Raw genomic sequence first — 23019 nt, forward strand, 5'->3', positions numbered from 1 at the left:
ATGCCTTTATGATTTTTTGTTACATCTTTCATTCTTCTGGAATCTATTTTAATGAAAAGAATATCTAACTTTATTTTGTTCCTAAGATGTGACGTTTTTCAAATACCACTTGTAAAATAATCTATTCTTTCCCCTCTAATGTGAAATGCAAACCTTATTGCATGTTAAATTCTTACATATAATTAAGTCTGTTTCTAGAATTTATATTTTTGTATACTGAGTATTCTTTTTTCATTACTGTGCTTTTAGTAAGGGCCTTATTATCTGGTAAAACAACAGTCCTTTATTATCTCCTTTTATTTAATGGATATTTTTATCCATTATATATCTTTTTCTACTTTAACATCATATCACTCTGCAGAGTAAAACTAACTTTTATTGTCATTAGCATTAAATTAGACTAATTTGAGAGAGATTAAAGGGTTTATAATTTGCCAACTTTTACTTTGCTTCTTATTCACATTTTTTTCTGAATCAACCTCAGTAGTTTTGCAGCTTTCTGTGTACATTCTCTGTGTATTTTCATAACTTTGACTTTACCAAAGTTTCGCAAGCACCAAACATTGACTCTTGCTGGATAAACAGGAAATAAATATTTAAAATATTGTGCGTAGTGTGAAGAATTGGTAAGCAAACCAAGCTCAAGATTGAACTTCCAAGGAAAATAACCAGAAGTGTGCCGGCAAGGGCCAGCAGAGATTGTCAGCATTCCACTGGCGTAGAGCACTAGCCATTCAGGTTCAGCTGCCACTCTGCCTGGAACGCTACCCTCTGTCACCCACTTCTCCTTGTAGGGTCACAGCTGCTGAGTTTTTTATTTTCCCACACTGCCTAGAACTTCCAGAACAATGTGAGTATCAGTGTGGAGGACGAATATCTCTGTTGTTGTTGTTCTTGCCCTTAATGGAAAGATACGTAGTTCCTTTTGGTTCTTTATTGCATATTGGCCCCAAGAATGCTAACGAATCATTTTCAATTCATAGCTTACTAAGATAACTTGAAAGTTGAATTTGCATTTTTAATTAGAAATAAATTTAATTATCAGATGTTTCTTGTAAAAATTATCATGCATTTTCTAAAATTTACATATTAATGTTATACAATAACAGCTTTTCTGATATTTAATCTTCCTTGTATTCATGAAATTACTCTCATTCAGTTATGGTGAAACAAAGTCAATATAGATTATAGATTATGAACACAGGCTTTGGAATCTGGCTGCCTGTATTACACCTTAGGTTCTGGTGTGACCATTTATGATGACCTTTATAAGTTTTTCTCTTATAGACTCAAGAAGATAGTAATAATGTTTATTAATGAGTTGTATGAGAATCATTTGCAATAATTTCTGAGAATAATTATACATGATACATAGTAAATGCATGATCAATGCTAACTAGTATTTTATTGGTTTGCTATGTATTAATATAATGTTGATTTTATTATTTTATTTTAAAAATAAAAGGAGGAAAACATTAACAGACAGACAACATTTTACAACATAGCAAAAGAATATAATGTTGATTTTTAAAAGCAGATGTATGACTTTTGCAAAATATTTCCAACTGAGTTTGGCTAACAAGGGCTTTTTTGGCTGCTTTTTTGTCAGTTATCTTGGGTAAATTTTTTGTGTGAGAGTAATAGTAGCCTCACTAAATTCACTGAGAGCTTTCTATTTTCCTTACATATTCTAGAAGACCTAGAACAAAATTTAAATTTATTTAATTAAGAAATGAAATATTACTGTAAATCATTACTGTCTTCAAGTTTCCTAGACATAGTTTTCTAGCAATTTTTTCATTTCTTTCCTGGCTTTTATCTTTTTAGATGTTCCATTTAAAATAATTTTAATTAATCATACATAACATTTTCTTAACAATTTGTGAGTATCCTTAAAAATCTCTTGCTACTTTCTTTCCTCTTATGTTACAACACTGATGCTTATGATTCTTCACTTTGATACTAAACTAGTAGCACATTCTTTATCATGGGTTACGTGGTAAAGTTCTAGGCATTTATCAATAAAATATAGAGGTTGCTCTAATCTTTACATTTTTACATTTTCCTTCCTTAATTTCTTTTAATTTTCTTAAATTACATTTATCTCCAGTAATGATGCTTAGTTTTTGGTTCCTGTTTTTGCTTTTTACACTTTGATTTCTAGATCAAAACATTTTTGGCTAAAGAGCTATGCAGTTTCCAGACTAATTTGATGCATCCCATTTTTTTAAAAAAATCTGTTGCTCTAATGTTCTTTTCAGACTTACAGTTTTAATTTCTTCTTTAAGAATTATTTAAAGTAATACTTTTAAATTTTAAATACATTTTTCATCTTTTGTAGTTTTAGTACATGAGGGTCAGAGAAAGTGATCTGTATTTGTTTCGCTTTGTTTTCTTTGTTTTGTTTTGACACTTCCTCTAATTGTTTCATCAGTTTAGCAAATAATCTGAAGAAAATTGGAGTCAAACCTGGTAGGTTTGCGAACAGTCTATTAGGCTTGAAAATTACCTTTTCACCCTTTAAAATATTTTTTAAAAAGCTCAGTACTTGCATAAGATAAGGTATAAACTACTACATACTGTGTTTTCTGTTTACTGACAATAGTATTAATTTTAATTGTCTTAATGCCCTACCTAGATTAAAATATGACCTTAACTCAAACTATCTACTTCTAGAAACTAAACTTTTTTTTCTATTTTTATGTGAGAAGTTTATTTTTCTACTCTCTAATATCAAAGTATAATTTATGTTATTACTTTGGTATAAAGTATAAATGAGATTTTATTTGCTATTATTTGAATTTATGTTGAATATTTAAAGTTCTTTCATGTTTAAATTTCACTTTTAAGAATACTTTTGTTTATTTAATTATTATTTTTGCAGAACATGGTTGGAGAGTGGGCTGTACCCGAAGAAATGGTGGATAACTTACCACCCTCCAACAATTCCATATTGGGCCATGCACTTCACAGACTCACTGAAAAACCTCTTCCTCCTGAAGTTGAGACAAAAGAACCTGAACTGCCTTCATTTGCTATTAAAGGATGCTTGTTGGGGAAAACACTTAGTGGGAAAACTGTCACTCTAAAGGCTCTACAAAGAGGCAAAATTCCTTTTCTTTTTCCTCTTTTACTTCTTCCTTATTGGATTATATTTGTACTGACTGTAGCTGGAAATATTTATGTCTATAGAAAGCATACAAAGGCTCTACTGATTGAGAAATCTCTGCCATCAAAACTTTCTAATAGTGGACTGGAGATTTAGCTCAGAGGCACAGCGCCTGCCTGGCAAGTGTGAGGTCGTGAGTTCGATTCCTGGTACTGGCAAAACAAAACAAAACAAAAAAATCCTTTCTAATAGTACAATCATGTAACTTATTGTCCAGTCCAGAATTATTTGGTCCTAAAAATGAGTTAGATTTTGATATAGGCCAGCATAAATAATCTCAACAATGACGATATTATGCTAAGCAAAAGATGCCAGATACACAAGGTCACTTAATGAATGATTCTATTGATATGAAATATCCAGAAACGGACAGAAACCAAATGCAAAAAGATAGAAATCAACTTCCTAGTTGCAACAGGAATTATTAGGGGAATAAGGCGTGACAGTTTAATGAGTGTGTATTTCCTTTAGGGGGTGATGAAAAGTGTCTGGAACAAGGCACTTGTGGTAGTTACGCCGTATCTTGGATGTGTAAAAGCCACTGAGCTGCCATTCAAGTGCTTATCTTTATGCTATATGAATTTTACCACAATCTTTAAAATGCAGCTTAATCCAAAAGATAGTTCTAGCGGTTCTGAAGATAGTGCTACAGGGCGAAGCCAGAACACAAGGAAGTGATGTCAACTTTCCAGGTTAGAAGCTATTCATAAAATTATCTTTTTTACTTTAGAGTTTCCTATTCAGGTACTTTGTATTGACACTCTTGTCCAAGAAGCTATCCAAGCATTTCATGACAATGAAAAAATCAGTGGAGACCCACCAGTTCAGAAAGAAGGTGGAGAGGTGCCATTAGATCTGCAGCTGGACAGTAAAGAAACCCAGGTGAGTGTAAGTTTAAATTTCTGCTTTGTACCTGTTATATGAGAGAGTGGAATCCAAAAGATCTTCTAGACCAGAGTTCTTTTCAGTAAAGATATAAAGCATAAATATTTTAGGTTTCTGTGGGCCAAGGGTAGAAATCAAGGATATTATGTCGGTATTTCCATAACAAGAAAGAAAACTGTCCACGCCCCACACACTGCTTTTCCTGCATGGATACTCCACAGTGATGAGCTCACTTTGTGACTAGTAGTCATCTGGCAGAAGGAGCCACTGGCTGGTGAGTGGGGCTGAATGGAGTGACTGAATTGTAAGGGTTGGGAGGGTAGCATAAAGGTGTTTGAGGGGAACTCAAGAAGTCACTAACACTCCTGGGCAGTGGTACATGCCTGTTATCCAAGCACTTCAGGAGTCTGAGGCAAGACCACAAGTTAGAGCCCAACTTGGGTGACTTGCAACTGAGTAAGACTGTCTCAAAATAATAAAATAAAATTAAATTAAATTAAACAAAATAAAATAAGAAGCACTGTGGATTTAAGGTTCAGTGAGAAGGCCCTGTGTTCAATCCTCAGTACCACATATGTACACAAATATGTAACTCCCTGAGATCTCACTGAACATCACCTGACAGTTAACAACATCACAGTCTCCAGCACATCACTGAGACCAGTGCTGGCCCTGCCTATGGTCAAGGCAGGTATTAGATTATCCAGTGGGGAAGGTTGCAAGGGTACAGAGGTCACCTGGCTTGGTCTGCAGATTCACAGTGCTAGGCTACTTGAGTAGGAGCCAGGTAAAGTCTTCTAGGAACCCTATAAAAAGCCAGACTGTATGAATTTTGCCCACAACCAACCCATAATATATATAGGTAGATCTCAGTGGGGGAAGGGAGGGTCTTTCTCTGTGTGGTTTATCTGTATCGTATTCCCATAATTTGCCTGTATCACATTCTTATCTGCATTGTATCTCATTATTTCATGAAGATTTTGGGGGGCTTGGAGAGGGGGATAGAAGACTGTGGCCCCACTTTGGGAATAATTGATAGTCTAGTCTCCTTATTTTACAGAAAGGATAAAGAGCCTAAACATGAATTGGTTTCATGAGAAAACCAATCAGGGTCATAAAACGTGTGGGTGTCTCCTCTGTTTTTAAGTTCTAGATTATAAATTCAATTCACTTTCCATTACCTTATCGGTCTTTACAATTGAATAAATTAGCAGATAATCTAATCTAGATCATGTGTATGGACTGCAAAATAAATACCATTTAGCCAAAAATAAAATAACTAGGAGAACTTTTCTTCATGGTAGGGAGACTATCTCTTCTTCCATGTTCTGGTGCTCTTCTGATACTAATCAATAGGGTAATGGATAGTATGTTTTAAAAAAAAATCTTATGATAATGACTGAGTCCCTTAGAATTATTCTTTTTAAGATTATTTTCCATGAACATTACATTTTTCTCAGGTTCCATTATATTTTATTAAAATAGCAGTTGCTATATTTTGCAAAAAAAAAAAAAAAAAAAAACATAAAAGCTATCAGAAGACCTTATTCCACGGGTTATTGTGTATTTCTCTAAGTACAGTAACCATCAAATTTTGTTTCTGAAAGCCATCACTTAGGACTGAAATGTCAATTCCCTTTAATATAATTAATATCTAATGCCATTTAATAACATTAATATCATCAAAATAGTTCCAATAGTATGTTTATTCTAGAACTTTTTGTATAGGAGTAAAACAGAAAGGTAATGCAAATATGACAATATTAAAACTCCGTGTGTGTTTGTATGTGTGTGTATGTGTTTTCTCTCTAAAGGACCCACACAGCGTATCTTCAGTTTCTCCAGTTTCAGGTGAACCATTACCAGAAACAGAAGGTGAAACTACACCTAGTAAGTAAGATATTAAAAAGAATCATCCATCGTTTACATTTCAGAGACATACAGGTGAGCACTAAGGGCACATGTATGTGATCATAGTCATGCCTTCATGGAATAAAACAAGAGCAAGAGCAGATAGCTGTCTATGTGGTCACTTGACAGAAAATAAAAGGCAACCCATTTACAACCAAGGATGAAGATGAAAGTTATAACAGAAATCTTTTCATTCTCCTCTGTCAAATAGTTGCTCACTTTTGCTGTTGTTATGAAAACCAGCAGGAGATATCATCCTTACCCTCACTGGTTTTCCACTCTTTCTGGTGCCTTATTGTTTCTCCTCCTCCTGGCATGTCTGTGTGTGGGTACTCCTGGGCTCTCCACGTGCTGTCACATCATACTGCACCAAGGGACACTGCAGGGTCTGGCCTCTCAGCTCACAAGGACGGTGATGCCTTTCCATAAGGCTATTCTCAACTTTAAATAAGACCAATAGAACCAAGCTTCCCAAACCTAACAAAAAGTTCTCTCTCTTGGGATCTCGACTTTCATCCTTTAGATACTTTGTAGAACTGTTTTAATGAAAATTCTTTTAATGGAAATAATTTTTATTATTAAACATCTTTGCTATTTGAGCTAGCAAAGGCTTTGCCACATTAGTTTCCTCATATTCTAGTGTAAAGCTCAGAACCTCCTGTGTAGACATCATTATCACTGTCACCAAAGGGAACAAAAGTGCAGACAGTTTCTACAGTTAAAAGATAATGCCAATATGCATGAAAGTATCCCACAATGGGTAGAGAATTTTTTCCTCATTTTTGCAAAGACACTGAGCAAAACTGGGTGTGGTGGTGCCTGCCTGCAATTCCAGCACTTGTGGAAGCTTGGGAAGAGGAGCACAAACTTGAGCTCAGCCTTGGCAGTTTAAGGATTTAGTGAGATTTTAGTCTCAAAATTTAAAAATAAGTCAAGAAGTGAAATGTAGCTCAGTGAGAAAGCCCAGGGTTCAACCTGTAGTGCTGCAGAAAAGAAAACAAAAGACATTATCAATCTCTTACTCCTTATATTTCCTTCCTCCCTCCTTCCCCTTCCTTCCTTCCCTCCTTCCTTTCTTCCTTCGCTCCTTCCTTCCTTCCTTCTTTGTCTCTATCTCTGTCTCTCTGTCTGTATCTCTCTTTCTTTCTTTCTTTCTTTCATTTTTTTGTGTGGCACCAGGGGTTAAATCAAGGGCCTAGCACATGCCAGGCAAGCACTCTGTCACCAATTATGTTATTTCTTAAGAAATAAATTAATTGGTTTAAAAAACTGTTGGAAGTATTTTGTGACATATTTTCATAAGTTCAATTATTATAAACAAACTCTGAAACTTACTTTTCCATTTAACTACCCCGGAATTTCTAGAGTTCCCTACTTTTAAACATTATGTCTATCTAAAACTTGAAAATCCAAGAAAATAAAAGTGGAGTCAATCATTTAATGTTTTTTGAAAGCTTTGTTGTCTGAAAGGAGAATTCACACTGTTTGAAAGCATTTCTAATAATATTATGAGCTTAGACTAGAAAAGAAAAAATGGAAAACATCAAGCCACACAGAGTCTAGGATCTTAAATGATGTGTCTTGGGGGTAGCTATTCCTGCAGGTCTCTAACATAGCTCAACCTCGTCACCTGTATGTCCAAAGCCATAAACAATCAAATCTGACAGGGACATTAGATGTAATTAGTTGAAGCTTGTGTTTACTACTTTTCTTATTACTAGGTGCAAATACTAATAGAAAACCAAAAGTTGGAGAAATCAAACCAAGTGGTACTGATAATTTCTCTAAAGTAAGTATTACACTCTTATTTTGGCTACTACTATATTAAAAAGTGTCATAATTTGTGGCTTTTTGGTATAGCATCAAATGGAGTGCAATAATAATGTTCCTTTTGGTTTTAAATTAGATTTGATAATAAAATGCTACCTACTTTGAGTTTATTTGGCATCCTTTATATTCTTAATACTTCTTATACCACATATATCATACATAGTACAGTGATACTAAAACTCAATGACAAAAGACACTGCAGAAACTATGCAAACACATGAAAATTAAATAATAACCTCTTGAGTAATTAATGGGTCACAGATGAAATTAAAGAAGAAATTAGCTTCTACAATTAAAAGATAATGCCAGTATGACATACTGGAACCTATGAGATGCAATGAATGCAGTCTTAAAAGGGAAGTTTATAACAGTAAAGGTTATTTCAGAAAATCAAAGTGAACTCAAATAACGTAATTATGCAGCTCAAGGTCCTAGAAAAACAAGAATAAGCCAAACAAAGCTAGTACAAAGAAGGAAATTATAAAGGTCAGAGCAGATATTAATGAAATTGAGATTCAAAAACACAATATAAAGAATAAACAAATCAGTGAGTTGGTTCTTTGAAAGATTAAACAACATAAGCAAACCCTTGGCCAATCTTACCAAAATAAGGAAAGAAAAGACCCAAATCCATGAAACTTGAAAAGTTATTCACTCTCACCAGATAAAAATTATACATGTAAATTTAAATTTTTAAAATTTAATTTTGTGTTTCTCTTTATTGATTTATGACTAACTTCCTTTCATACACTCTTTAGCATTAAGGGACTTTTTCAGAGTGTATTCTGAGTTGTTGGTGACACTATAAAACTTTTTGTTAGTCTGTACAAGTATTTTGAATAATTCAATCAATCTTGCTTCTAATGGAAACTAATATTTCAAAAAGTAGTATTACCTTACCGTATATGGAAGCATTATTTATAATCAAATGAAATGACCTGATTAATCAAGTGAGGTTTCATTTACTTTACTTTTTATAGTTTATTAATTATTATTATTATTATTATGTATTTAATCATAGAAAACAACTTTGTAACATTTTAAATTTCAAATCTGATTAAAGATAAGAATTTAGAAGGCTATTCACCAAAGTATAAATGTAGTGACTGATAGGGAGGAAAATAAATTTAGAAAAAGTTATAAAGGGTTTTTAAACAATTTTACTCTGTGCATTTGAAATATGAATTAGCAGAAAGGCTGAGTTTATTTTTGTACTTATGTTTATTGAATTACAAATGCCCTACACTCCATATTCAATTCATCTCAAAGGGCATACTTTTATCTATGACCATTTTAATTATTAGGACACATCAGTGAACAGTAAGGACAAAACTCCCGTCCCTGGTCATATTGAGCTCATATTCTTTTAGAAGGAAGCCGACAATAAACCACAACTGAATTATTTGACATATTAGGTGGTAATAAGTGCCAGGAGGAAAGAAAAAGCAAAAAAGAAAAACAGATATTGGGAATACAGGCCGTGGGGAGGGACAAGAAAGATGGTCATTGTATTAAATAAGGCACAGACCTCCTTGAGAAAGTGAGTTTCGGGGAAATTGAAAGAGACATGAGAATTACCCGATTGGACCTAGGGGCGCATTTCAGGAAGCATCAGTATGTGAATCCTGGATGATAGCCATGAAGCCAACCAGTCGGGTCAGAAAGCAGAAACAGACAAGTACAGAGAGCTGAAGAAGAAGGCAGAAGAATCAAGTCAGTCAGGGCCTTATTACCATTATTACCATTATTATGGTGTCTGACAGAGAAGGGGGAGCTTTTAAAGGGTTTTCATTGGACATATGACATCATGTGATGTAAATACTCACTCTAGTGGCTGAATTAAGAACAGACTCCAGGGAAGTCCCTGTTTAAATGATTTTGAGAACACTGCATTCTCTTCACCCTCCTATGAATAATAAATGATAAATCCTGTATGAAATATAAAAGCTAATGATTTGCCAGCCAAATTAAAACAGAAAAAAGGAAAAGCAATAAAAAAGCAACCAGTAAAACTCAGGCAGAAAACATCTGGAATTTGACCATGGAAAAAAGATAATTTAATGAGATGAGGGATTTGGGATTGCAGTTTTCTCCGGAAGGCATGACACAGTCCTCATGGCATGAGTGGCTGGAACTCATGCAGAAAGTGTAATCTTTTTGATTGAAGTTATCAGAGGATGAAGTTTTGGATGCTAGAGCTACTGAAAATTAAAGAACAAGATGTTGGTGAAGGAGGAAACCTAGAAAGATCATCTAAAAATCTAACATGCCTCAAGAATTATGCTAAATGTTCTGTGTCTTCACCAGAGAGCAAGATTATTTAACTGTTTTTCCCCCTCTAAACATTTAAAATCTGACTTTTAAATTAGTTGGATTTTGCTAGTCACTGTTTCTTTCCACAGCTCACAGTACGTGCTCAGCTTGGTGGAAAAGCACAACAATTGCTGAAGAAAGGAAAGAGCATTCCAGACACACTGTTAGTTAACATCATAGTAAATGCTATTAAGTATGTATTGCATTTTCTTCTATCTATTTAACATATTCTCCATCACACAGAAGTATATCAAGAACAATATAGAAATATAAAACTTGTTATTAATATCTGGTAATGTTTAACATATAGTAAAGATAGATACAAGTAAGTAGATTTGAGAGTCAGTATTTCACTTTCTCCCAGTTTCCACTTATGACTCTTCTCATCCAGGTGTGAATATAGGACAGGTTCAATTACTTTTGGGAAATGTAAGGAGATTGGATAATGGTAAAAGCTAAGGGACAAACGATGGAGAGAAAGAGATATGAAGTGAATATTCAGAGGCCACTGTAATTTCTCATACTGTGTTTCAGGAAGAGAAGTCATGAGCTGGGACCAGGGAGCTGAAGGGTGAGCAGTGCTGGGACAGGAAGGCAATGGGTACATAGGCAGGAAGTGACTTACACGTATACCATAGAGATGATATGTGACAGGCAATAAAGAAAAAAATTAAACTAACCTGTCTTTTGTAACTTCTCTGTCCTCTTTTCAAAAGAAGAAACATCTTTCAGCCTTTCTTGTTAAAACCAAAAAGGGAGAAATTAAAAGCAGCCGTAACAGCTTAGTGGATCCATATAGTAAATAAGTGATGCCAAGTAAGAGAATAAAAGAGTTAAGAGGGCTCCTGTGAAAGCTGAAGAGCTCACAGTGGGTGAGGAAATAGTGTAAGTTATCTATGGGATTTGGGAACCATCAGGATAGATGAGAAAGCAGATTATAGAGAATTTTTACTATGGTTCTGGAATTGGCTCCTCCTTAGTATTTTCCTTAAAGAGTACATTTAATATTTAAGTTGCTTCTCAGCTGTGACATATCTAAAAACTGCACCACGGGGTTGCTGTCCCCAGAGCTGGAAGGAAATTCATTCTAATAGTTGTAACAGTCCTTAGAACTGACATAGGCGTGTTTCAGCCATGGAATTCTTTGCTTACGGGAAAAATAGGCATGAAAAGCATTAAACATGAAGCAGATCTTCACTTTGGTTTCAGTGAAGCTGGAGGATCTACAGCCCCCATCAGAACTCTATTATCCTGTCACCACCGCCATCTCCACTGTCCTGAAGGCACTTCCAAAGGAATTTCACTAGTTTGAAATCCTCTGAACTAATCCAGTGAGCAGAGGGACATATGGTATTCCAGCTAGGAACCTGACTGGTGGTATAACCAGAGCCAAGGTCCAAGTATGCTAACTCCCCAACACCCAGTTCCCCATCCTATTACTAGTGAGTAGTGTAGCTCTGACACCTCTCTCTCTGCATGTCTCTAATCTCTCTCTCTCTTTGAAGTGACATCTGAGGCTGTGGAGAACCCACGCCTGGCAGGGAACTAAAAGAAATTCTCTTCATCTTAGGCCAAACTATGAAAATGCTTTACCCCGCTCTGGAGATGTTACTGAAGACTTGTTTGAAAGTTATCTTAGCCTACATCATTCCTCTGATTTTATCTATAGAAATGAGAAAGCATACATATTGGTTATTTGTTTCTTTTAAATGCTCAAATCCATATTTCTCTTGCAATAAATATTAATAACTATAAAGTTTTAAATTATCATGTTAACATTTTACATGAAGTAAGCCCAATATGTATACCCAGCATAGCAGTAAAGACTTATGTCTCAAATAATAACAAGTACTTCATGAAACCAAGTTTGAAATTTAAACATTGCAAATATGTCTACATATTTGTATTTTTCTTTTTCTTGGACTTGGTCTGTTTAAAATTATAGGTCTGGTCTATTATTTTATTTGTTATTCTGTCACTTAAAATGTAAATTATGCCCTTGAATTCTTTGTGTAGAGCTGAGTTTGTTGATAAATACAAGCATAAATAAATAACCAGTGATCACACACACACACAAAAAAAGCACACTGCAGTCTTTTCCTCTTTTGACCACTTTATGGGGGAAGAGGATACAGTGGCCTGAGAGAAGTTTGATGCTGTGGAAGGGTCGCTGAATTTGAGAACTTTTGTACCTTTATGACATTGAACAAGAAATGAAATCTCTCTGAGCTTCAGTTTTTCCCCTTCCTCCCTGCCACACTCTCAGTAGGACCTTATGTAGACCCCATAGCAGATTTAGAAATTGTTGGAATGAGGACTCAGTTGTTTAATATGAGTTCTAACAGAATAAAAATTGTACCTTTGATTCAAAGGTCAAACTTCTCTTTTGCATAATTTAAAGGTTTTTAAGAATAAAGTTGAAGTTTATGCTCCTTTCACATTGTTTTCCAATTGTAAACTAAAGTAATAATTCTTGGAATATCCATGTTCTATAAAAAAGACATTGTTCTGAGTGGAGAAATCCAAGAAACAACCCATATCCTTTGACAACTCATAACCTAATTAAGATTTTTTTTTAAAGCCTGACTAGAATGTTTGTAAATGGGGAATATTTCACTTTGCTGGGGAGAGAAATCAGAGGAGTTCAGGCTATTGTGACTCCATGCAGGAGTGGGTGAGTAGAAAGAGCTCCCCAGGCAGACAATCCGAGTATCTCATGTATGCTAAGTCTGCGGTGGGATTATGGAAAATGTAATTTCAGTTCACCCTCACAGGCACCCTGAGCTGTGTTATGTTACTGCATAATTTAGATAAGGAAACTGAGGCACAAAGGGGGAAAAGCCTAAGAACACAAGCTAGAAAATGTAATTTGTGCTTACATAACAGAGAAAAGATCAGTTTCTTTGAAGTAAACAGTTGCATTTATGAGAAATAAGAAGTTATGAAGAAAAAAGTTGTGGCTAGTTAACTTTGCTCAGAATCCTTCTGTGGGCCTTCTAAATCCAGATCTGGAATAGATTTAGAAGGCCCACAGAAGGATTGTGAGCAAGGGAGTGATTATAGCACATTAGTAAACCTGATCCTTACTGTAATGAAATCTGTGCAGCCAGAGGTTATTGTTGAAAGAAAGATAAAGGCAAGATTCATTGTATTATTGTTCATACAATACTTCTGCCTATCAAACTGTTAATGATTATACTGTGTCACTTTAGTGAGATACCTGCGAATCAAGGCTGGATCCTTGATGGTTTTCCAATGACTTTAAATCAAGCACAGCTTCTGGAGGAAGCTCTTACTGGCTGCAATAGAAACCTCATAGAAACGGAGGCAAAGAAGACACAAGTATCCACATTGGCTGTGGATCCTACAGCTACAAAAGAAGTCCCTCTTCCCTCTTCTGCATTTGATTTTGTCATATTACTAGATATGGCAGATACTTTCTTGCTGAGTCGCATGAATGATATCATAGGTAAGCCCTTTTATACATCAAAACTTCTTTTGCTTCAGCTGAATCAATGAATATTTCCATCTACGGTTGTAACAAAGACTCTATTTCAGCCTTTCAAAGAGTTATGTAGCAGAACACATTTGCCTATTGCTTCAAACTGGTAGCTCCCCTGGCATAGAGGTCCCTCTGAGACTTGATGAATGGAATAGGTCTTCGTGGCTGTCTGGCGGTTGTTGGTGAGTCACCCCAGTGATGGTCATAAACCACATCTATGCAAGGGTGTAGTAACATCCTTTTTTGGACTGTGTATTAACTTAGGAGCACATATCATTGGGCCAAAGTCCTCATATAATGGAATTGAGTATTTTTGCAAAAATTTATGGTTTATTTAACTTTTCTCTCTTTAGAATGAAAATGTTACTTTACCTTGCAAAGTAAATATTTACTAATAAAATTACATACTCTTGAACCCTAGCTTTTCTACTTATGGTTGTATTTGAGCTTGGAAATTTTTTAGACAAGGTCTCACCTTCTTGCCTCAGGCTAGACTCAAACTCTTGGGCTCAAGTGATCTTCCCATTTCAACCTGCCAAGTAGCTATGCTGCCTTCATTGTTTTAAACCTTAGTTTCAGACCATATATGATAGAACAGCTCATTTAATTGTTATATGTATTAAATGAAATTAGAGTTAAATACTAAAGGATTGTATCTGGCATGTAATAATAATCCTACAGTAAATATATCAGGAAAAAATGTAGAAGACTTTGAAATGAACAGAATATTACTGAATATCCCCTCAAAAGAAAACTAGGTATTTTCTACTAGACACCTGGAGGTATCCAATTTTATTGGGGTCTATGCCTTTTATTGAGTTTGGCTTGTCTGTTCTATAACCCATAAATTATAGGGCATTGCTAATAATCAAAATGATTCTTGTCCATAGAGATACAAAATGAATTTTTGTCCAATTCAGACAATTTCCATGCTGTAGAAAATAGATTATTTCAAATATTACAGTAGTCTATGGAAAATAATCAATTTTTCATCTATTAATATCATTTGCAACATTGCTGATTACCTGTAAATGTGTCTATTATGCAAATTCTCATTTGGATTTGTTGTAACATGTTACCAGTTCTCTCATTAATTGAGGTGTTAAATGGTATGTTTGACATACGCACATTTTACATTTGCTTGAGAGTCTTTCAGTTTTTTAAAAATCTCTATCCTTTAATAATAGCATTTATCATTCTTATTTTACAGCTGTTACTATTAATACAATATTCAAAGCTAGAAGAGACCTAAGGGATCATATAGTCCAGTGCTTTTTATTTATAGATTGAGATTTAAAACATGAGTACTTGACTTATCCAAGGACACACCATTCTCATTTTGAATTTGTGTAATTGGAAATCTTGTTTTCAATGTTTGCTTAAATAAAATATTAGGATCTTTAGCTATTACTTCAGCTGTTGAGCCTGCATGTTTAAGCTAGATGTTATCCATCATATTAAAGAGAAGTTATTTCTCTCTGGAAAAGGGAGTAAGAGTCATGTTGGTGTTAGTGATGATTCTGCTTATTCATCTAATTTCCCATTCTTGTTCATAGCGTAGCTGAGGACTGGCCAAGAGCACTGCCATCCATGGCCACTTAGCGGGACTTAAAAGTGGAAATGACAAGTTGCTCTTTAAAGTGTGCTCACAGCTATTTAAGTGAGAAGGTTGCTGAAAGCTTATTATGACCTTACAAGTACCTCAGAAGATTTGCTTAAGGTTTTCAAAAAATAATTCTGTAAATGGTTCCAGATATCAGGAGAAAGTACATACTAAAGTTAAGGATTTTATGGTGAGGAGAATCATCTAGGAATTATGCGTGAATAAATGGCCCATGATGACACCTAAGACATCAGAATTTCATGGGGAAAGAAAAGGAAGCATGTGTAGAAGCAGCAGATGGGTACGGGAAAAGCCATGGAGAGCAGTGTCTCAGAGCAATGTTCCTTCTCACTCCCAGGCATTAGGAGCCCGGGACACACTGTGTTGATGTCCAGTATCTAGGGTTAGGTGCACCCTGCTATTCTGCAATGTTTAGTAGAAGCCTTAATAAAACAGGGGGACACGTCCAGGTGAGCTGCAAAGGCTGAGCATCAGTGCAGCCAGGATTGGAGCAAGGGAAATGGTTTAAACTCAGAACCAGCAGGCAGGAGACTAGGAAGTCCAAGGAGGACAGCCATGTAGGAGAATGGCTGTCAGAACAGGCAGCTTCCTTGGCTGATTATCCAGTGCCTCTAGTCTTGGCTCAGCCTGAGAAGAATCAGCAGTGAGTATAATATGGTGAGAGGTACCAACGCTGTGCACTTGGGTCTGGATGTGTACTGTTCATGATTAAGGGCGACAGCAAAGGGACATGAGGGGGCTTCTGGGGCTGATAATGTTTCTTTACCTGTTTTCTGATTCTTCAGTTTATGAATTCATCAAGCTGTACATTCATGTGTGCATTCTTTACTTGAGCATATATATTTGAATTAAGAATATAAAAAATATGAAAAAGAAGTCTAACATTTGGTGTCAAATTAACTGGAATCAAACCTCTTCACTACCTTGTAAACTACAGTTTGAGGCAAATTCTAGAATTTCAGTCCTATATTACATGTTTTTCTGTGACTATTAAATAACATCATATGTGTAAACACTTTAAGAATTGTATGATAAATTCTGCCTATATAGTACATGCTACAGAGAAATCATGTAAGATAAGGACTGGAGCCCAGTGACTAGCACTTTGAGTGACTACAGTGAGCTGTTTCACTGGAGTCGGGGAAGGGAGGATGGATTGCAGCAGGTTGAGATGCACAAGGTCGTTGAGGAGGTGGAGGATGTGAATGCAAACAACTAGCGATAAGTTTATAGCTGAAAAAAGAGAAAGTGCAATCACGGTGATTTTTTTCACTTTTTCTCTTTGTTTATTCTAGAAAAATGAGATATATATGAAAGAGCTTAGCTGAGTTCAGAACTAGGGAATCAGTGAATACAACTTTGTACATTTTTCTTCATAGAATGACTACCGCAGTGTAAATCTGGGAAAGAGATAGATAGACTATAAAGGAGGGGTGTAGCAGCAGAAAGACACAGAAACTGAAATTACTAGACAGACAGGTTGTAGTGTTCAATTATGCACCTAAAGTTTGCTAGAAAATAAAGGCAGGATAACACTAGCAAATTTGGGGGTAAAGATATAGGAAATTAAGAACTTGATGCTATTTTAAAAATTCATCAGCAAAACCAGAATGTTAAAAAATTCAAAATTTATGGGTAGCATATAGCTCTTTAGGATTGCAAAGATTCAGGACCATTACAAAATACAGTGGTCATAGAAGTGAGTGCTGGAAGTAGATAGAAGGGAAAGGGGCCAGTCCCTCTGTCATGGAAGAGAGGAATTTAATTCATTTGCTGCAGTCCTTGGCAAATGTAAGGTAGTGATTATGAGATGGTACATGATAGCATCTTCTGAGGAGAGCTGCCACAATCTTCTGCAATCAGCTTTCCTGATTACACTGTGAGGGTCCTTCATTTTCTTGAACACTATTAATTCACTCTTCAGTGCTCTTTTGCTTTGAGTAATACTAATTCCTTTTAATCTAGTTCAAGGTTTCCTTTCCTGGTTTTGGATGTAGTGGGTTTTATAAGTAACCAAAAGCATTATTCTGTATTCTAAATCCATTTCATCTTATTTGATCATGAATATAGATGGGGAACAGCTGATTACTATACCCAGTGAGGGTCATCCATTTTCACGAATGCTATTAATTCAGTCTTTGTATACTCTCTTCCTTTGAGTAAGTCTAATTCCTTTTAGTCTATTTTACAGCTTTCTTTCCTGCTTATCGTTTTCCACTTACCTAAGCTCTGCATTTAGTTCCACTAATCCAAAATGGGACTCAGTCAAAGATCTTGAGATTGTTTTTGTTTTTGATCTCTTATGGTCTATTTCTTTAGGTCTTTTTTACAGGTAAATCAAAAGTGTAGAAAAACATAAATTGATATGATATTATCTACAAAGAATTTTATGCATATTTGACTTTATAGACACTATGTTATTTCATTCTTTACTCTTACTTCACAGAATTATTTTTCTCTACAAGTTTGTTACACATAATGACCCATCATATTACATCTTCATTTGCTCTTACTGTTAAATTTTTGAGATAAAGATGTCTCTGAAATAAAAGATTTATTAGGCTGCTGCAGATGTTAGCCAAAAAATAAAAGGACAAATTCTCTATGTAGCAAGGGCAGACAGCAGTTGGAAAAATGTCCCCTGGATTTAAGGAGCTAGAGTATTATACAATGAAAAATTTGGGAGAAGAAACATAAATCATTTGTAGTGAACCTGCACTGGCCACAGATAAGAGGGGCAGAGCAACACCAAACAGGCAAAGTCCACAAAGAGATATATTTGCTGCTGTTTGCGTGGTTGGTTGGTTGGTTCAAAAAGCAGAATGCGCGATGGCCTTGGTGACTAATCCTCAACATACTGTAGAGGAATATGGGTCTCTTTCTTGGTCGGTTTAGGTTGAAGATGACAGTTTTAAAAATCCTCTTACTTTCTCCCCTGCTTCCATCCACTTGCCTGTAATTTAATTTGGGATTTCTTATAATTTTTCCTATGAACAGCCAATCCTAAAATCTTCTGTGTTAAAACTGCAGCTCATCTTTAATGCGTTTTTACCTTAATTTCTCCAGTTTAAACACTCAGTCCAAAATTGTATTCTTTCAACCTTTTATTAAACATTTTTAAGTAATAATGGATCAAAGAAAAACAAGATCATATCTATTTGGCATCTTGCACTAGTATATTTTAACAGTAACCACTTTGATTGCTTTTAAAAATTCATTAATTTTCCTACTGCAGGTGATGAATTTTCACATGACGTGGTTCATAAGGATTTCAATCAACATGAAACTGCTGAAAAACAAGATAAGCATGAGTACCAGAATTTAAGAGATCACATACAAAATAGGTTAGTGTTAAACAAAATGCCTTGCATCTTGTCTTTTGCCCTTTGAACAGACTGACAGTCACTTTGGAATCATCAGAGGTATAGAAAAAAAAATTACATATATCCTACATTTCTACATGTGAAACAAAACTAAGTAGTTTTGGTGTTGAGTGGAGTATTTAGGTCTTTAACATTCAGAACACAAGTTATTATATTCTGAGAAAGAAGAATTCAGTCAGGTAATACTTCCTTTCATGGTCCCATGAATTTGTAGGTTAATTGTACAGAATTCTGCACGTTTGGAAATTCCAGTGCAGATCTTAGAACTTCTAAACAGATTCCAGAAAGCAGTCCTAACATTACTACTGCTTTTGCTAATGTGATGTTATACAGCATTATTTCAGTTTTGTGTATTTTTTTCCTTTGGGAAAGAAAATTCTGAAAAGACAATTTTATGGAAGGTCCAAAAATACAAAGTGAACTAGGAAAGAGTAATTTGAGCTATATTAAGTCTGTGTACTCTCAAGAAAGAAAAGAGTTTTGAGACTCATTCAAGTGTCTTTCTAGGCATACTCTGAGTAAAGCAAGTAAGTTTGAGCCATCTGTACTTATTCAAAAGCCTTTTCAGTTTCTGTGAAAGTGAGAAAAACTAGATGGCCTGGGTCGATGAGGCTGCAGCTCCCATTAGAAGAGTACTGAGCGGTTCTCTACCGTTAGTGCAGATGGCGACCTTACACTTTCAGACGGGGAACTGGATGTACACTATAAGTTTCCTGAATTGACAGCATTTTCAAATCTTCTTCCACTCTTTTATTCACTTCAAAATGTATGCTTTGGTAACGTTAAACAATTTTTGCTTTCCTCTAAATTGAATAATGTTCCATTGCCTGGAGATTTCTAAAAGCTGTTTTCCTCAGATTCATCTATATTGGCAGCCTAATTTTTTCATTATGTATGTCAAATAAAGCATGCTTAATATATATTCGCTCAAATACTTCAAGTCAGTATGAGGTATTCAGATAATATTTTGATTTCACAGAATTATAGGCTTCTTGGACAACTGGCCTTTGTTGGAGCAGTGGTTTTCAGAACCAGAAAATATTTTGATAAAAGTCAATGCTGAAATAGATGAAAAGCCTTTATACCAAAAACTAAAAGACATTTTTACAACTGAGATAGTGAAGAAAAAGAATAAAGGTAATTACATTTATTATTATTTTAAGTTTATATCACTAAAATATGTGGTCCTACTGACTTTAGAAGGAAATTAAAGTGTGGTTGCAAAGTTCTCTCTTATATTTGGATTATACTACTACAAGTATATTTTGCCTTTTACTGTAGCTTTCTGCTGCATGTTTCTGAATAATATAGCTTTTTTCTCTTCCTTTTAAATTAATTTTGTAAAAAGTGGCTATCTCACTGAAATCACTGAAGAGAACTTTATTTTTTTTCCTATTTATAAGATCAACTGTCAAGTTCTCAGCAAGTAGTTAAAAATATAGAGTAAAATAGGCATCACAGCACTATTTTCATTTATAAAAGGAAATAGAGTTAAAAAGTAAAAATGTTAAGCACATTTTATACACTGAATATATACAATCTCTATCAATTAATACCTTTATATTAAATTAAGGATGTTATAGAGAAGAATAAAGATTTAAATTTTTAACTTGAACATTATAAGGAAATAGTATGTAAATTCTCCCCTTAGGATGGAAAAACTAGACAATTTAATTTTTCCCAAACTATTTTTTCAAAAATTGAATGATTATTATTTCTTTCCTTATTAGCTTACTTCTGTACCCTATCTCTTCCTCATTAAACTATCTAGGCTTCCTTCCCTCTTCATGCAAACAATAACAATTTCTCATTAATTGTTCATAATACTAAAACTTATTGAAGAAATAATATTAAACTTAATCTAATGCCAGACTTGCATTGGGATTTTACCTTTGAAATATAATTTAAGATAAAAAATCTTTCCTCTTTTATGAGTTGTCCCTACTTATATTGGTGACTGAGGTTTCTGGTCTAAAAAAAAAAGTGGTGAAAGTTAATACGATCAGAAGAGTTCTAAAGTTTCCTTTTAGATGTTGTCTCCCATCACTAGACTTATGAACTATTTACCATTATGCATCCGTGAATTGACAACGAATATTCAGAAGTCACATCACCACAGGACCCAGAAGCTCACCCTCAGAAGGCAGGCCCCTATGGCCAAATGTGTGCTGAAGAGAGACACTAGTGTGCAGCTTTCAGACTGCATCCTAAGGGGCTTAATATGGGTGGAAGCTGCCTGAGAGGGAGGAAGGAACCTGTCGCAGTATTCCTTCTATTAGGGATTGGAGGCAAAAACAAAGTGATTCTAAGCTGTGAAGTTTGAAGCGGCAGGTAAAATCAATTTGTTTTTGCCAGCTGTCAGACTCAACTTCAACATTTTCTGAAAGATTTTACATATACTGACTACACGGACAGGATCAGCTGTCACTATTTGGGGCTCCCATTCCAATTAGTTAACTATTAATCACTTTTTAACACTAAATATTTATTATTAAGAAATATTTACCTAGCCTAGGGCTTAAATTAAAAATAAAATAAAAGGGTGTAGTAGTGCTTCCACATATTTTTGACATGAAAAAGTGATTGTAATAAAATTGATCAGCAGGGAAAAGCAGGTTATATAGAAAATAACCACTTTGGTTTTTAAAAGTGTCATATATGTATATATATGTATATATATATATATATATATACACACATGATATGTATATGCTAAATTTATATACACAGAGAAGAAAATAGTGTGGTCTGTATGACATCTGATGGTGGGAAAAGAGAAGGAAAGAGTCTTTATAAGTAATTCTCCTTTCTACATAATTGTCTAAATTTGTGAATTTAAAAAAAAATGGTCCACTTTTTCAATCAGAAAAAAACCCCTAATTTCCACTTTGGAAGAAAACGTAATTGAAGGAGGCTTCCTTCCTTCCTTGAATTGAAAAGAATAATCTAAGTGCCTAGAGAGCTGATATAAAGAGAACTAATGACAGTGGCCAGTCAGGGTGGGTGTCTACAGGGGGACAGCTGCAGAGGCTGAGGCGGTCAGGGAGTATGCCTGAAAGGATGTATGACCAGCAAAGGTCCAGAGCAATGACAGGAGCCTAGAAAGTCACTAGTCAGCCACGCTTCAACATCAGTGCATCAGGACTGACTGTCCCTTCTGCCCTGGGACACTCTTCCCTCACATACCCACAGGGCTCATGCTCTGACTTTCTCCACGTCTTTGCTCAAATGTTACCATGGACCCATCCAGCTTAGCACTCTGCACAAAACTTATAACACTGCCCTACAGCACTCCTGATCCCTCTAATGCTATTCTATTTCTTTTCTCCATAGGATCACATTCCAACCTTTTGTGTAAACTAAATTATTCATTATGTGTATGGCCTGCCTGCTGCTACTAGAATACAAGGTCCACAAGGGCACTGACTTTTCTGTTTTACTATTGTATCTCTAGCATCCAGGATGGTGCCTAGAGTTGCATTAATACTAGTAGTAGCTTTACTTCATTGTGAATAGCCTTTCCTTTGCTCCCAGGCATAGTCCAGGTATAGTAAATAATTGTTGCATGGCTGGGTGCGATGACACCAACTATTGTCCAGGTGCTGGGGAGGCTGTGGTGGGAGGAACACTTGATCCCAGGAATTCAAGACCATCCTGGGCAACATAGTGAGATCCTGTCCCTGAGGGAAAAAACTGTTGCATGATACAAGTAACTGAGTTGCTAAGGCACCTAAGTGAGTGCTGCTCATTTCTTTCCCCCTCCATGTCCTCCCCACCTAAGCTCTTCTGTCGTGTTGTTTTTAACCTTCTAGTTACACTCTTTTAAAAACCTTGCTTTTCTAATGAATTCTTTTACAGAATCCTTTATTTTCTCGTTCTTTTTTTAGCAAGTTCTACATTATTATCTACTTTTACACTTGGCACCCACTCACTGATGGTTTACCTGACCCCCCCACACGACATCACTCCCTCTCTGCCACTCCTGCCACCCCCACCGTCACCAATACCTCTGCTCGCACCACAGCAGCTCCCATTAAGAGAAACCATGTGGCCAGGCAGAAAAGCCTTAAAATCTTATCTTTACAGACTGGATGATTAAAACATGAAATAGCCTTAAATAAGTAAACATAATTTTGCATCAATTTTAATTGCTTTTACTGCAAGTGAAACAGTAGATGTCTGGAATCCTGACGGAAGGCTTATTCTTGTCTTTTTGAAGTTGAAAAGAAATTAGAAGAAATAGAAGCTCAGAAAAAAGCAGCAGCTTCCCTGGCCGAGTCTCCACCTCTACCCGCTCCTCCTCCTGAGCCAGAAAAAGAGAAGGAAGTTCATGCTCAGCACAAGCAGGAGCCTTCAAAAACTCCTCCTGCCAAAGGAAAACCACAATCAGGTGATTGACAGA

At 35.4% G+C, this 23019-nt stretch overlaps 1 protein-coding gene across 6 annotated transcripts in view; it reads left to right on the forward strand.

Annotated features, from left to right (window-relative positions):
- Spef2 (sperm flagellar 2) overlaps positions 1–23019 on the forward strand; it is a 159723-nt gene that overhangs the window by 60556 nt on the left and 76148 nt on the right. For all 6 annotated transcript variants that reach the window (XR_261209.2, XM_005386196.2, XM_013515000.1 and 3 more), the window contains exons 10-18: positions 2885–3104; positions 3900–4051; positions 5869–5944; positions 7687–7754; positions 10198–10301; positions 13321–13577; positions 18470–18578; positions 19597–19754; positions 22837–23007. Coding sequence is in view for 5 of the 6 variants with exons in the window: in XM_005386196.2 (XP_005386253.1) it covers positions 2885–3104; positions 3900–4051; positions 5869–5944; positions 7687–7754; positions 10198–10301; positions 13321–13577; positions 18470–18578; positions 19597–19754; positions 22837–23007 (1315 nt within the window). In the remaining variant the exon portion in view is untranslated. The remainder of the gene's footprint in view (positions 1–2884; positions 3105–3899; positions 4052–5868; positions 5945–7686; positions 7755–10197; positions 10302–13320; positions 13578–18469; positions 18579–19596; positions 19755–22836; positions 23008–23019) is intronic.

Source organism: Chinchilla lanigera, unplaced genomic scaffold (assembly GCF_000276665.1).
Source record: "Chinchilla lanigera isolate Chin_1 unplaced genomic scaffold, ChiLan1.0 scaffold00025, whole genome shotgun sequence".
Classification (NCBI taxonomy): domain Eukaryota; kingdom Metazoa; phylum Chordata; class Mammalia; order Rodentia; family Chinchillidae; genus Chinchilla; species Chinchilla lanigera.